The sequence below is a fragment of the Microplitis mediator genome, chromosome 2 (assembly GCF_029852145.1).
Source record: "Microplitis mediator isolate UGA2020A chromosome 2, iyMicMedi2.1, whole genome shotgun sequence".
NCBI lineage: Eukaryota > Metazoa > Arthropoda > Insecta > Hymenoptera > Braconidae > Microplitis > Microplitis mediator.
This window is the reverse complement of record NC_079970.1, coordinates 4,149,776-4,164,963: the sequence shown is the minus strand read 5'-3', so window position 1 is coordinate 4,164,963 and position 15,188 is coordinate 4,149,776. Positions and strand designations below refer to the sequence as shown.

The 15,188-nt window shown below is 31.9% G+C and overlaps 2 protein-coding genes across 3 annotated transcripts in view; one reads left to right on the top strand and one right to left on the bottom strand.

The window, feature by feature from the left end:
* Positions 1–15,188, top strand: part of LOC130678461 (uncharacterized) — a 70,559-nt gene that overhangs the window by 7,183 nt on the left and 48,188 nt on the right. The window contains exons 1-2 of one of the 2 annotated variants that reach the window (XM_057485670.1): positions 260–1,098; positions 1,964–2,206. The gene's annotated coding sequence lies outside the window, so the exon portion shown is untranslated. Of the gene's footprint in view, positions 1–259; positions 1,099–1,963; positions 2,207–15,188 lie in introns of those variants that run through there. The other variant, XM_057485669.1, reaches the window with a different exon arrangement.
* LOC130678463 (uncharacterized) lies at positions 6,278–12,085 on the bottom strand. The gene is made up of 2 exons (XM_057485672.1): positions 11,584–12,085; positions 6,278–7,049 (listed from the first exon to the last, which is right to left on the bottom strand). Exons 1-2 carry the CDS (start codon positions 11,855–11,857, stop codon positions 6,940–6,942), a joined length of 384 nt encoding a protein of 127 aa, XP_057341655.1. The 5' UTR covers positions 11,858–12,085; the 3' UTR covers positions 6,278–6,939.

The window sequence follows — 15,188 nt, the reverse complement described above, 5'->3', positions numbered from 1 at the left end:
ACGTGCTCATTACTCCATTACTTCATACGTCAAGTCACACAATTTAATATAACAAAACAATATTTAAATTATTTTTCTTTACGTTTTAATTTCAACAAAACATTTAAACTTTTAAAATATATAATTTAACTTTACGACATTTGTTAAATTGTTTAATCAATGCATTTGGTGCATGTGGTTAAAATAAATACAGATGAAGAAAGTTATTTATGTAAGTGCCAGACGACTGGAGAAAAGACTTAAGATTTAACAGGGGGTTCGTTCTCTTCCACTTTGTCTTCGTCTTTATCTTCTATTTCTTTTTTTTTCTTTTATCAATTTTATTTCAGTACGTATATATATGTATATATGTATATATATAGTGCCGAAGCAAATTTAAATGGCCTGCATCTGACATCCAGGAGAGCAGCCGCGTGCAGAGAATTCTATTTCCGTAAGACAAAGAACCAGGGGTTGAAAAAACTGATTATTTATTACCTTCAATATATCATTTTAAATTTAACTATCGACTTAAAATTTTTTTCTCAATGTCAATTAATTTAAAACCCGCTGAGTAAACTTTGATTATTATTATTAAAATTTAATAAATAATAAATTTAAATTTGCTTTTATTAAATATTAATTTCATTTACGTGACAATTAATCGATAAGACTTTACTTCAAAGTCATACCCTGACAATAACCTGTATGCATATTTAATCAACCGCGTCAAGAACGAATTCATTAGTTAAATAAATGAGAATACCTGCATTTCATTTAATACGGAAATGAGTTTTTATTCGTTCGCATGAAAAAATATTTTAGAATTTTTTTAAAATAAAATTTTTTTTGCGAAATACAAACAGAGTTGGATTAGTTAAAATATGTTAGCCGTGTATCAATTTGTTCAGTGTAAAAAAAAAATTATATATATATATAAATAGTAATAAAGCTTATCCGTGAGTGCGAGACTCTTAAAAATTCATTTATGTCTTTCGCTACTTTGTTATCTCAACAGCACTCAGATTCGAATGCTCGTAGAGTAGTCGTAGAGACCTAATGCCAGTTTAAAAACCGTCATCATATCATCAGTATACCACTCAAAAAAACTCTTAATCGGTATATATAAATTTAAAACATGCATTTTTATAAAAAAAAAACATTTCCGCAAAATATTTATATTTAAGAACTTGTATATTTCTTATCAAACCGTCATAATGTCTGTCGTTATTCACATTCCAAGTGAAAATTCTAAATGTCAGACAAGGCATGTAAAAATACTTTCAAACAAGTTTTCTTTATATTACGCAAACTATCACAAATTAACGCCATTAATATAAAATATATATATGTAAAGAAATAAAAAATGTTTGTAGATAGAGCCGACAATAAAGTAAAAAAAAGTATCAAAGCAACATAATATAACATATATCGCGAGCATAATTTCGTCCTTTATTAACGCTGGAAGTGATTTCACGGTTGAGAGGAATCCTCCGAGTATCCGAGCGCTTTTGCAGACAGGATCTAGGCGAGGCATCCGCTCTTTCGATTCTTGTTAACGTATGTCAAAGTCCTTTTACGTTATAAACATTTACGTTTCTCGGATTATTGTTGTCCTGTCTCCTGTCAATCGGCTACAAAAATTATAAAACATTTTACACTTGAAGGCATTAAGAATAAAAATTTTAAAACAATGGACTGAATACGAATAATAAAAAAATAATGATCTTGAAGTTAGAAGACACTTGACAATTTTTGGATTTTTGCAACAAATCGATTACAAAAAAAAAAACATTAAAAATATGCATATGTAGAAAATTAAAAAAGCTATAAGTGCAATTTTTGATAAATCAGTTTTTTTTTTAAATCTATTTTTTCTAAAAAAATCCAAAAATTATCAGACGTCGGCTAACTTGAGTATCATAAAAAATAATGATATCAAGTTCTTTATAAATTTTTTAAAAAAATTAAAATTTCGGTACAGATGATACGCAATAAGAAGAACCGGATGTGCACAGTACCCGTGAGAGTAAAGAGAAAGGATGACACAAACCACTGTGGTATACCTATTACTAACAACCTACAGTCCACTACAGGAGGATTTCGTCCCGAATTACAGCCAACTAAAGAGAACGATACTTTTTGCGGTGGTCTTGGGTCTTGCTCCAGCGATCTTCCATTCAGCCTCGTGAGACAATTCACTTTTATAAATGTATCTTCACCTTTGGTAAGTGTATCTATACGTACTTTGTTCACTCTCCCCCAAAAACACATTCAACCCTTTTTCTTTATCATCTCTATCCACCTTCTTGGTCTTATCCTCCTTATGTTCTGTATTGTGGAGCACAAAAGCCTTAGTCCAGTCCTCAGATAGCATAACCCACTAAAGGTCTTCTGATGCGAGACACATATATACATATATACATATACATAGTAAAAGCCCGCGGTTGAAATTCAATCACCCGTAACCTACACACCCCAGAAAACGTGTTAAAGAAATCAATCCAATCCAAATCTCATCACCAAATTGTGGTTTATAATATTCGCTACCCATAAAAATTGAAGTTGAAAATTTTTATGATTAATGACAAACAAAAAAACAAACAATCATAATAATAATAAAGCTTATACACGGAGAAAATTAAATGATTGCAGTTACTATCTATTTATGGTAAAATTTTTTACCATCAACCCGATGGTAGTGACAACTATCTGGATGATTGTATAAATCATATTTATGGTAACTGTTACAATCATGTATGTTAATTAGAGATAGTTACAGTTATCATTTTAAATAGTTGTATTTACGATCTAGATGGTTACAGTTACCATCAGAAATTGTAGTAGTTCGAAAAATAGTTCGATTTAGATTCGAAAAATATGTCCACCAAGTACTGAACAGTGTCTTAAACGTACTGACAGTTTTAAATTTAGAAACATATCAGAATCATTAGATGAAATTTCTGATAAAAATGAACCTGATAATAACAATGTTTTAGGTCTTTTAGACAATGGTTTACAAGACATTGATTCAAGCTCCGGTCAAAACATTAATGACGTGCGTTTATCTGATTTTAGCTGTTGTTATTTTATTTAAATTTTTATAAAATTAATTTCTTTACAAAATTAACTTGTACGTTAATACTTATTTTTTAGAATAATAATCAAGGCCTCAATCGCAATTTACCATCCGTACAAAATTTATTGAATTTTTGATCAATTTTTTTTATAGCATTTAATAATTTTTATCAGTGATAAATTATCACTATCCTTGATAGGAAACATTATTATCCTGATGGTAAATATTACCATCCTGATAGTAGCTGTAATCATCTTAATGGTTACTGTTATCATCTTGATGGTAACTGTTACTATAAAAAATGGTAACTGCAATTATAAAAAATTGTAGCACTAACCATCTTTACACTGAAAAATTTTTTAACCATCCTAGATGATTGCAGCTACAAATTTAGTATGATAACTCCAATCATTTATTTTTCTCAGTGTAGGGGAGGGAGGGGCAAAAGGGGGTACTTAAGGAAATACAAAGTTTTCGAGGACTCAAATACGCTAAATCTTTTTTTTTTTTTAATGATATTCAAAGTAAATAGAAGAAATTTTCAGTTACCGTTGAAAAAAAAAATTTTTCATTTCTGCGGGCAAAGTGGGGTACCCCCTAAAAAAGGTAAAAAAAAAATTTTTGGATTTTAAACGAATTTGATTAAGTTGAATTTTTTTGTAAGTAATTTACATCAAGAAAAATTATACTTTACATGTTTATTGAATACAAAAAAAGAAAAAAAATTTTTAATAGTTTTTATCATAAAACAAACGTTATTAATATTTTTCAACTGACCATTGATTTTTGAAAAAGTTTACCAAAAAAAATTCAAAGTAACGCTTAAATATATTTACAGAAGTGATTTTGGAACGTTTAAAAACCATTTAAAATATAAAATTTTTTTTTATCAAATGTTGGGGGTACCCCGTTTTGCCTACCCTACCCCTTTTTGCCCCCCTTCCCCTAATTATACTAAGTATTAAATGTACAAAGTATAATTTATTACTTGGGATTATCATGAGTAAAAATAATAAAAAATAAAATTAAGATGAAATATTTGTTCGACGAGTTCATTAGACTACTGATAGGGCTATTGTGTTATTGTGTTAGTAAAGCCGGCGTGCTCATGTTTTCGTACTCTGTGTGTCCCTGCTACCTGTATTCCGCTTCGTTATTTATCACACACAGCAAGCAGTAGCAACTGAATTACGGCTCACAGTTTCTCTTTCTTTATTTACTTTTTTTAACATGTCAAATTCTTTTTCTTCGCTCTGGGCGTATTTGTGTCTTACATCCACAAGTTTTAGTTTCATTTCATTCCTCCTCGTCCTCGTTATTATATACATATATTAATATTATAATACTTAAGCCAAGCGGGATTACGCTCATGATAAATGATCACTAAATGATAATTACTGCCTAATATCCGCGATAAATTTCTAGTCGTATTTAATGCACAGGGCATTAGTCATAAATAACAAAATTTAATTTTTTAAATAAAATATACATTTTTTTTTTTTCCTAGGGTATCATAATAATTAATAAAACCTCCATGAGGTATATTTATTCATTGTCAAAGTTTGCTTTTTATTATATTTAAATTAGATGCATAAATTTTTTTCACCGTCACAATTATTGTCATACTCACGCGGTGAATAAATAAATAATGTTGATAAAAAATATAAAAAATTTTACGCGTGACAAGATATACAGAAGACACGCTTTAAAATATATATACATATATATACACATTGAAATTTATTTTTAGAAACCACTCGAGTTAGTGTCTGTTGGGTGTTTGCAACTCTCACGAATAATAAGACACGAACCGCGAAGAGTATAAGAATAAAAGATAAAAGAATAAAATAAAATTTGTTGGACATTAAGGAACACATAATATCACAACCAGTATAATATATAGCTAGTAAAGCTAAAGGTATATATATATGTCCGTTCAATTGGTACCCAAAAAAATTTTGAACGGCAAATTGCGATCCACCCGCCGCAAAATATCACGCAACTGTCGTATCGTTAATAAATCATAAAGTTTTGACGATTGGTCGTAAATAATACGCTAAACAATTGCCACCAAAATACACATATATATATATTTTTAATATGTGACAGTTGAAAAGAAATAAACCTCGTGTTTATTCCACTGAAATATTATAATTTCGCATGAAAACTTTGGTACGAAGTTTTTTATTGCTAGATTCTTGTTAAAAAAATAATAAATTTTAAAAATATTATTTACTCAGACACCTGGTAGTCATAGTAGCCTATTTTTAAATAAATTTAATGCCTTTTAAAAAAATTATTTAAATTTATTCGAGTAATAGGATATCCAATGATCGTAAATTTCAATTTCAAAATTCAATGTGTTAATATCACGGGGCATTAAATGTGTAAGGGGTATAGTTATAGGGATCGTAGTTATAAAATTAGTTTAAATTATTTTATTGAAATTGCCATTACTGCTGTGTATGACAAGCATTTAGTGTCTTTATATATCACGTGAAGCATCAGCTGGCTCCTCTTCCTTTTTTTTAGCATCAATGGTTTTAAAAGTGGCAGCTTGTGGTGTGCATCACATCGTAATTAACTAGACCGCTGGCACAGCACCCCCTGTATAATTTCTGTATGCAATCGAGCCTACATCTGTAGTATATTTGTGCGATCGGGGGCGTTAACATCGATGATGAAAAACACCACTGTGCTGTTACTCCTACTACTTAAAACCAAAAACCCTCAATGTCTATATATGTATGTATATATATATAGACCCCCATGGATCGTGTCCAGGTGGCTTAGTACGTTACAAATGCCATCCTCGTTCTAATCGACCTCCATGAATAGAGTGTAGTTGTTGTCTCTTACTCAGCTGCTCAGTTTAATTTTTTTTTATAAAGATTACACCGTAGCAAACGCGTGCCGCCGATTTCGCGTGTACGTGCGGTGACACAAGTTACAGCTTGTTGCCCATACGAACGCTAATGTATACTCGTGTTAGTGATATTATCTACGATAACAATGTCCCGCTCATTTTTATTATCATGCTTATATATCTATATAGATTTTAAGTATTAAGTATTAAATAATAGCTTACGTTTATTTTTCAAAGACTTTTTTATTTTTTGGTGTCACTGCAACATTTGTTTTGACATCTGCTTTTTTTTAATAAACAAATAGGAAGGAAATGACAATAATTTATATGAATAAAATGAGTTTTTATTTTAGTTAATTACTTTTATTTAAATAAATGAAATTTATAATTATAATATTTTTTTACAAAAAGAAAAAAATTAAGGAAAATTAATGACTAGATTTGAAAATTAATTCTACGGAGAAAAAAATAATAAAAGATATACAATAGCCGATATTTGAGAAAATCAATTGATTATTCTCGTACATTCAATAAGTTGATGTTACAATCAGTTGATCGGTTAATTAGTCTTTGGAGGCGCTGTATTGTTGTTTCATTCAAGAATCAACGATTTTCAGGCTTCTGACGGATTTTTAGTGAGACGATAATATTTAAACAATATATAATATAATATAATAATAACTTTTACAGAAAAAAGAATACATTAATACATAAAACAGTCTCAGAAAATATTTAAAAATCCATTTAAACCTCCACTAATCACAAATTATTTACAAAACTACGACTAATTATAAACGAAAAAAATTATCTTGTCAATAAACTATTTGATTAAGTCAAATTACATTATTGTATAGAAATAAATATATATTAATATAATTAGGAAGTTATATTTTATGATAAATAATGGAAAATTAATGATCACGTTGACGATAAATACCGCAACTAGGTTGCCATCGTCAATTATTATCTCTTCAGTTATTCTAATATAATAAAAATCTTTATCTTGATTGCGAGGTTAATTTGTCGTTTTTTGAGTATCTTGTTTCTTTGTCAGCTGGTTTGGATCCACTGATGATACTAGTGATTTTTTTGTCACGTCACAGATTTTTCTTGATCTCCAATAGTCTGTAACCGAAAAAATAAATTTTCATTAGTTATTTTATCTTTTTTGACAATTAATAAACAAATAAATAAATCCCTCTATATATATATAGAGGTATTTATTTTTAGAATTAATAAAAGAAAAAATAAAATAAAATTTCCATAACAATAAAATTAATACATGCAGACTTGAACCCAACATTAGCAAAGGACCGAAAGGTCTGATCTTTACTCAGTCCCTTTATCCTACGATCCATCGAGGATCGAGTCTTACACACGCACACACGTGTTCCCTTAGTTGTTGGTCAGGTAGCACCTGAGCCTTTTCCTACCCTACATTGAACGAGAATCTCCAAGGGGCCCGTTCGCCCGTCACTTCAGGCCAGACGCGACCCCGGGTTTGCTTCACCCAGACGACAGGTGAGAAAGTTCAATCCGCCTACACAATTCCTCGTTTCTTTTATTCAGCTCAACTAAACTAAAAGGAGCGCAAAAAAAAATCATTTTTTTCCCTTTTCATGCTTTTAAAAATTTCGTGTATGAGAAAACCAGTGGGCAAAAAATACTTTTTAAACCATATGTCTGCTCTTTAAAAAGTGATTTCTTATTTAATGGTAGTATCTTTATACTAAAACCTCCCTCATACTTTTACATACATCCAAATTATCTTATTTACAGCATTAGTTTAAAAAACCTCGTAGAAATAATTCCCTGTGGTTAAGTAACGAAATCTCCTACAGGGATTCCCATGTAAACATCTGTTTCAGCTGCATTTAATGCTTATAACCGCAGACTTTCCAACGATTATTATTCTTTTTATTATTATTCTTTTCTACCTGTGCAAATGCTTGAGTTTACTTTCTTATCCAGAGCTAGCTTTGTGTTCTTTATTATTTTTTTTTGTTGCTTCGAATAAATCTCAAGACTGTCATACAGCAAAATTTCTAAAATTATTATCTATCAAATTTTTTATGGTTATATATTTACTGACAATCATTTTGCACAACATGATGATTTTACTTGGGTCATTCAGATCATTAGCAGAAGCTATAATTAGAAAATTAATTATCAATACTTTAATTACAAATACATGCGCGATATCGCGAGGTCAACTCGCTTGAATGCAGACGAAGTATGAATTTAATTAAAATATTGATAATTAATTTTAGAATTCGATGACGATTGGAGTGAGATCCAGAATGAAAAGTCATAATTTAAAAATATCAATTGATTATTATTATTATTGTTATAAAAAGTAGATATATATGAAGTAAAGATGATATATAAAAATTATAAGAAAGAAATAAAATTTATATGACGGGATTATAGATGACGGTTAAGAAAATTTTCATGACTTGGTCGTTAAATTGAAAGGAATTGAAAAAAATGAAACGCAACAAAGAAGTCCCTGCATAACTTGTTAAATAAAATGGGTGTGGATAGAAAAATCATGAGCAAACGGCTTTCCTTTTTCGTACCAAGTAGTAAAGCAGGAGCAGCAGTAGTAGAAACAACAACAACAACAACAACCAAGGCATCAACAACCGTCTCGAGGCAGTTTAAAACCCCAGGTCTTATTCTCTAGTACACTTTACCTCGGGTTTTTCTCTGGGGCATCTTTTTTCTCCCCTTATTCCTTCTCACGATTGAATGGCAGGAGCGTTGCATTTTACGACCCCGAGATCGGGAACAAATACGCAGTACACTACGGTTCAGATTTTATTTTACTTTTTTTTAAGCGACAACGACGTAAGGATACATATATAGGTATATATTATTATGGAATATCTTGTAGAAGTGAAGGACAAAGAAACGTGTTGTTGGTGGAAGACTGGAGAAGAGTCTTCCGCATCATTTGCTGCGGTCGATGACCGTTCTCCCGAGTACAAGAGTATTCTCTACTTTACTGTTTAGCTGTTGGCTTCACGACAACAAAACTTTTTAGTTGCTCCGCGTTTTAATTTTTTTGTTTCATTACATATTAGTGTAGCAACGAGAACTGCTCGAGTAAATCCGTAGCAAAACGGTAATTCAATTTGCACGCTCCGTGTGATAATTGAAACAATTAGTAAACTACATACTTTGTGGTTGGATTTTTTTTTGAATTGTAGTCTCACTGGACAATGACCTGACTCAACAATATTTAAAATAACTTTGTTCTACTCATAGTAATGAAGATAAAAAAATTTAATTTACCATAATTGTTTTTTAATGGTGAGAATTTAAAAATGTAAATAGTGAAAAAAAATTTAATGCTTTTGGTCATTAGCATCAGTTAAAAGGAAATGTCAATAGACATCAAGAAGAACCCTTTTTCCAGTTTGAATTACCAAGAAGTCTGACCATTAGTTCTCCCTCAGTTACATTTAATGCCGGTTTAAAGTGCACAGAACGAAGGGAATAGTTCTGCCGGCCTTTACGAGGACACTTTCTTGCTCCCTGATAATCATACGGCGCTATTGCGTGTAACAGACTTTAATTGTGGGAAAAATATATATATCAGTGGTATATAAACACAATAATAACAACAGCAACATGTAAAAAGTTAAATGAAGACCCTCAGCATGATTTTATGGAGTTTTAAAACAGGTGTCGCTAAAGGGCTACAGTTTTGACTCGCTCCGTTGACTTTTCTCGACATAAACATTCCACGGGGGTCTGCTGGCTTTTACTTTTTAAAATATATACTCAGCTCCATATGATACAACATATCCTACGTATCCAGCTAATATAAATGTGAAGACTCATATTTCCGGCTTTCAAGAAGTCTTTCATAGATCAAACTGATAAACCTGCGATTCTTCATGAGCTAATGGAGAGACTTTACACCAGCATTGGTCTCCTACGGAGTGGTATTGTACTTAGGGGCAGTAAATAATAACTCGAAAGAAAATTTTACGGTATCCCTCTTTTGGGCTCGCCATTTTTTTAAAAATGAAATCCTGTGTGAGAACTTAACAAACACGACCCTTTTCTATATTTACCAGCGATTATTAACGATAAGAAATATAAGATATGATCACCAGAGACACGTTCAGATACAACACCATTCTCACGATTTATTTGACGAAACACAAGGCCATTTACTACATACATATATATCTTTTGTTGTATCTTACAGTTGCTGTTGCTATGTAAGAAAGAATTTATTAAGTAATGACGACAAGGATTATTATCATACATTATATATATATATATATATATTTATATATAAGGAATTGTGATGGTTTTATGGGGCTTTGTGCGGTTAAAAAAAAACGTCGTATCGTTTCTCTTGGTCACGGATGAGTTAAGAAGGATTCGAAGAACGCGATCTCTAATTCCACGCGATGTAAAAAATGTAGTAGTGTATGATTCATCCAAGTCCTTTGAGGATATCTTTTTTTTTCCTATTTTATTTTTTATATTGTATGGATACGTATTGTAAAAAAATAAAAAAATTTCTCTCTCTCGCTATATATATAAACTAGGTGGTAAACCCGTGGCTCATGACTCATATGACCCAACTCCGATGTGATTCACCGGCACGGTAACAAGTCTAGACTCGTCCTCTATAGTCCCAAATTCTTAAAAAATAATATTTTTTTATTATATTTTATATAAAATAAAAATAAAAATAGTAGTTGTATCAATCTAAGAAAAAATCCATTTTAAAATTCTAATGCTATCTATCCGATCTTACGGGGCCATAAATTAAAGCGTGAAGACATTTCGTGATTTCCTACTCATACTACGCGCTTTGAAACGATTATGGAGTGACGTAGATAAGTGAGGAGGTATTATAACCAAATAAAAAAGCTAATACATAACAACAAGAATAAGTTTGTTTGATATTATATCAAGGAATAGCCGAATACGAATAGAATACCAAGCGATATTATAGTCGAGGCGTAAAACTAGAAGCCGTCGAAGACTAAGAATAATAATATATCAAGGGTCCTGATGGACAGAGAGAGGACATATTAATATGAGATGAGAAAAAGAGAAAGAAAGTAAACTCGAAACGAGTTACAGCCACGCGCCTTTTTTTATCTCTTTCTCTCTCTGGCAACTCGTGTGCGAGAAGTTTTTTCTATATATAAACTAAAAAATTAAAAACACCATTCACTTCGGGTGCATTGTGTCAACAAAAATGTCCGATTTTCACAGTACACAATTTAAATATTTATAAACATTTTGAGTAAATATTATATTTATAGTACGTCTGTTAATGCGCGTGTCGACGCTCCGACGCGTCCGCTTCGGAGTCTAGTTTTCCCGCCAAAAGTAACAACGTGGCACATGGTGACGCTATTGAGCATCCCGGGTTTTTCCATCCACGCTACTTAATATTTAAAATATTTTTGCTTCTGTTATCGAGCCAATTCAAATTTTTATTCGCCAAAAGCAATTATTATTAATTTATTCATTTACGAATATTGCAAAATTATTTAAAAAAAAAAAAAAAGTGCTCCGATTGCTAATTTAAACATACGACATTTAAATCAGAGATATTCGCGGACAATTGAATAAATATTAAAGAATAAAAAAAAATATAATATTAATAATAATAATTTACCGTGAATACATGTTTGCCGCGCGTAAGGTGAACTCCGGTTTTTACGTGGTGATCTCTCGAATTTTCTTTGGATATTTTCCTTATCCTCAGCACAAGGATCAATCCCCCATCTTCTTTCGAATTTACTTCTTTCCATGTCCAAAGTCTCTTGGAGAAGATCCACGGAGTCTTTGGGGTTTGGTGATCCAAACAAACAGCGTGGAACGCGTGACTGCATCCTCGAAGTCAACATGTTGCCAAAATGCAATTCGCGGCAAAATGGTGCGGCCAACATATCACTTTCACCGTTAATAAATATTTATTATTTAAAAATTAAATATAACTGTAACTTATACCGTAAATATTTAATTTTTTATACGATTATCAAACAAATTATTTTTCAGTAAAAATAAAAACTCAAAAAAAATTATCGACTCTCTAAAATAGTTATAGAGATAGTTTTACTTGGATTATCTTCACTCGAAGACAGTCCGACTCGATCTGGCGATCGTTGGAGCGGTTGCACGCCAAGTACGCGCACAAACCACGAGGTCGTCCCCTCTCTCATCGGCGGCAAATTTGAATTTCATTGGCGCGCGTACTTGCTGCGCGGTAGAATTGGCGGCAACGACGCTGACCAACGTATTATGTTAACCATAAGCATAAGCAATTTTCGGAGCACCCGACACAGGTATACGCACATCACGTGGGTAAGAGGGGGAATAGACGAACAAGAAAGAAGGATGAATGTAAATCTGTGGGCACACAACGAAAATGGAGACTACCCATAGTTGTCCCACACTGAGGAAAAAAATAGTGGTGGTGTTAGTGTGTAGCATGTAGGATTTATGCCGGAGAAGGGACAAATCCATGGTCTATGAGCAGAAGAAAAAATATTACGAATAAGATGGAAAAAGATGGTCGTATATTCTTTCGTCATAAAACCTTCTTCTTCCACTGGCTTCCATTCCTTCTTTGCTTTGGCTTTCTTTCTTTCTTTCTTTCTTTATTTATTTCTGTTTTATAATGTAAAGTATAAGAAGCTTCACTACACACCCTAAGATATCACGAATCAACCTTTTATTCGTCAGAATATCTCCGGTCTCTTAGATCACTCACTCCAATGTTAAGTTAAACGGTTTCGCTGCTTTATTTAGTACTTCATACTTAAATTTTCCATAAATAAATCATTTTTGGCTCCCATGCCAGTACAGACAAAGAAGCGAAACACGTGGACCAGCTCCAACGTGCTATTTAAGACGCATGACGCTACCAATTTTGGCGGGAATCGCTCTTTGTTGCTTTTTATTTACTGATACTCGGGAGCATAAGCAGTTCGAGTTAAAGATTTTGTGGTAATTTTTTGTTCTCGATGATGAGATTTCGGGTTAAATGATGAATGAAATACCTGTAACAAGTGATGCATAAAAATAATGAAATAAAAAAAGTTTGGGACCATGTTTATCGAGTAGCTGAGGCGGATGTCGAGTTTCCGTGTTAATTTCGCCAGTTACAGTCTGATGCGCAGTTGCGAAGGGGATACACGACTCTGTACTCTGATGTCTACTCCGTTTTGTCTCTCTTCGCATTATATTATACCGTATAAGTAATATTATGTTTACATGTCTGTATGCTGTGCGCACATCCTAATTTTAAACGATGCACCGGCGTACAGGAGGTTAAATTCGGTCAACCGTTTTAAACGCGCTTTGTCATTATTTATCATCTATATAATATACGTAATGCATATTTTGAATTCTTTATTAAATAATATATTATACATCGTCATATTTATTATGTAACTGTAAATTGCCGGCGTTTAAGTTATTGCCGGTTGTTTTTATTGAAACAAATCTTGTATTCCGCTACGGCTGGAGTTTAATGTTGACTGAGGATTTTTAAATTCCTGTGGATTGCAAGCATACTTATCTACCGAAAATATTCCGTAGATTTCAAGGGCTATAGGGGTGGATTCACTCACGAATTGTTTAATGCATAAATATATATATATATTCCTCAATGGGGGTTACTTTTGACCGTTAGTGTTTTAAAAAAAGGGAAAAGTACAAAGATATCGATGGTAAAGTTTTAAATCATGCGGGTTCATGTGAAAATATACTGAAGTGAGACAGGTGGACTTAAACCGTGACCAGTGGGCGTTACAAGCGCTTCGGTATATTTTTTTTTCTCGTGATTCTACCCCCGCGGGATTGCAATGTACATGTAACTCTTTATAATAAATATTATTCACCCTAGATTATTTAATTGCCTGAATTTCTTATAATTTACTTAACATACATATATTTTTTTATTTTATTTTATTTTATTTATCCAACGGTTTCTTTAAAATTCTTGGGTATTATAAAATAATTATGTGAGATTTAATTCTCATGAGAAAAATTTGTCTTTGAGCAGAAACCGACCGGCGGAATTCTAACAGAAACCACCGACTGGTCACTTGCATTCCACGCGAAATAATTTATTGCATAAACATATTTTATCTTTTATTTTATAAATTTTAAATAATGTTTTTTATTCTTAATATTAATCTTATTTATTTGTATGTTAATAAATAAGTGGAAGGAATATTTAAAACGTAAACAATTTTAAAATTCCACCCACGAGTCGAGTAAGGTCATGAACAAAACCGGTCTTAAAAAATATGTTTTTATGCATTAACAATATATGTATGTACATAGTAATTTATATGAACAATATATAAAAAAAACTTTGTCTAATATATGTTAATATTCTTTGTCCATAATGTACTTTTCCCTCTGATTCTGGCTCTCTTCTCGATTACTTCCGGCAAAGTCCCCAGACCGGAACATCAAACTTCGTGTATGCAGGAAGACCCTCCCGAAAAATCCCTACAATTTCTCTCACTTCATGGGGGTTCTTTAACAATAAAACAAAGCAAACATGTTCATCAATCAAATGTTCATTCATTAATGAAAAAAAAAAACAAGAAATGCATTAAATTTTTAAATAAATTACAGTACAAAAATTCTATTTTCACATGATCATAAGTATTAAGAAAATTGTATTGTTCGTCCAACGAGCCTCCCGTTGCGAAAACACACCTACTTCCGGATGTGACAAATAAAATGTGCATTTAAATAAAACTAAAGTGCATAACCAGAGATATAAATCGATGCGCATTGTTGTCTACGTAATGCAGTACAACTTTGAATGTTTTCAAGCTGAAAATCTCCTTAGCAACAGAGTACGACCGGAAATCACAATGTTAAATCTCTAAAATAAAATGAAGAAGTAAAATATATAATATGAGATTTACAAGGCGTGAAGCTCTCGATTTAACAATATCGATTTTGCGCAAGAAAATCAACGACCGTTAGCGCGAAATTCGAAGCGGAAACTATCGACAGCTGACTCAACTTTTGGTTTCTTTATGTTATTATACTTTATTTTACGTATATATATATTTCACATGGGTCGATCGTCTATCCTGTTCGAGTGTGCGTTGGCGTGATCGAAGACTGTATTGAACACACCAGTAACCAGTACAGTTTAGAGCTGAAGAATAACCATCGCTGGAGTTTGCCTGTGAGATAGAACACTGCCAAGAGTGAGCAAGAGAAAATTGTAACTCTACCCTTTGAGTT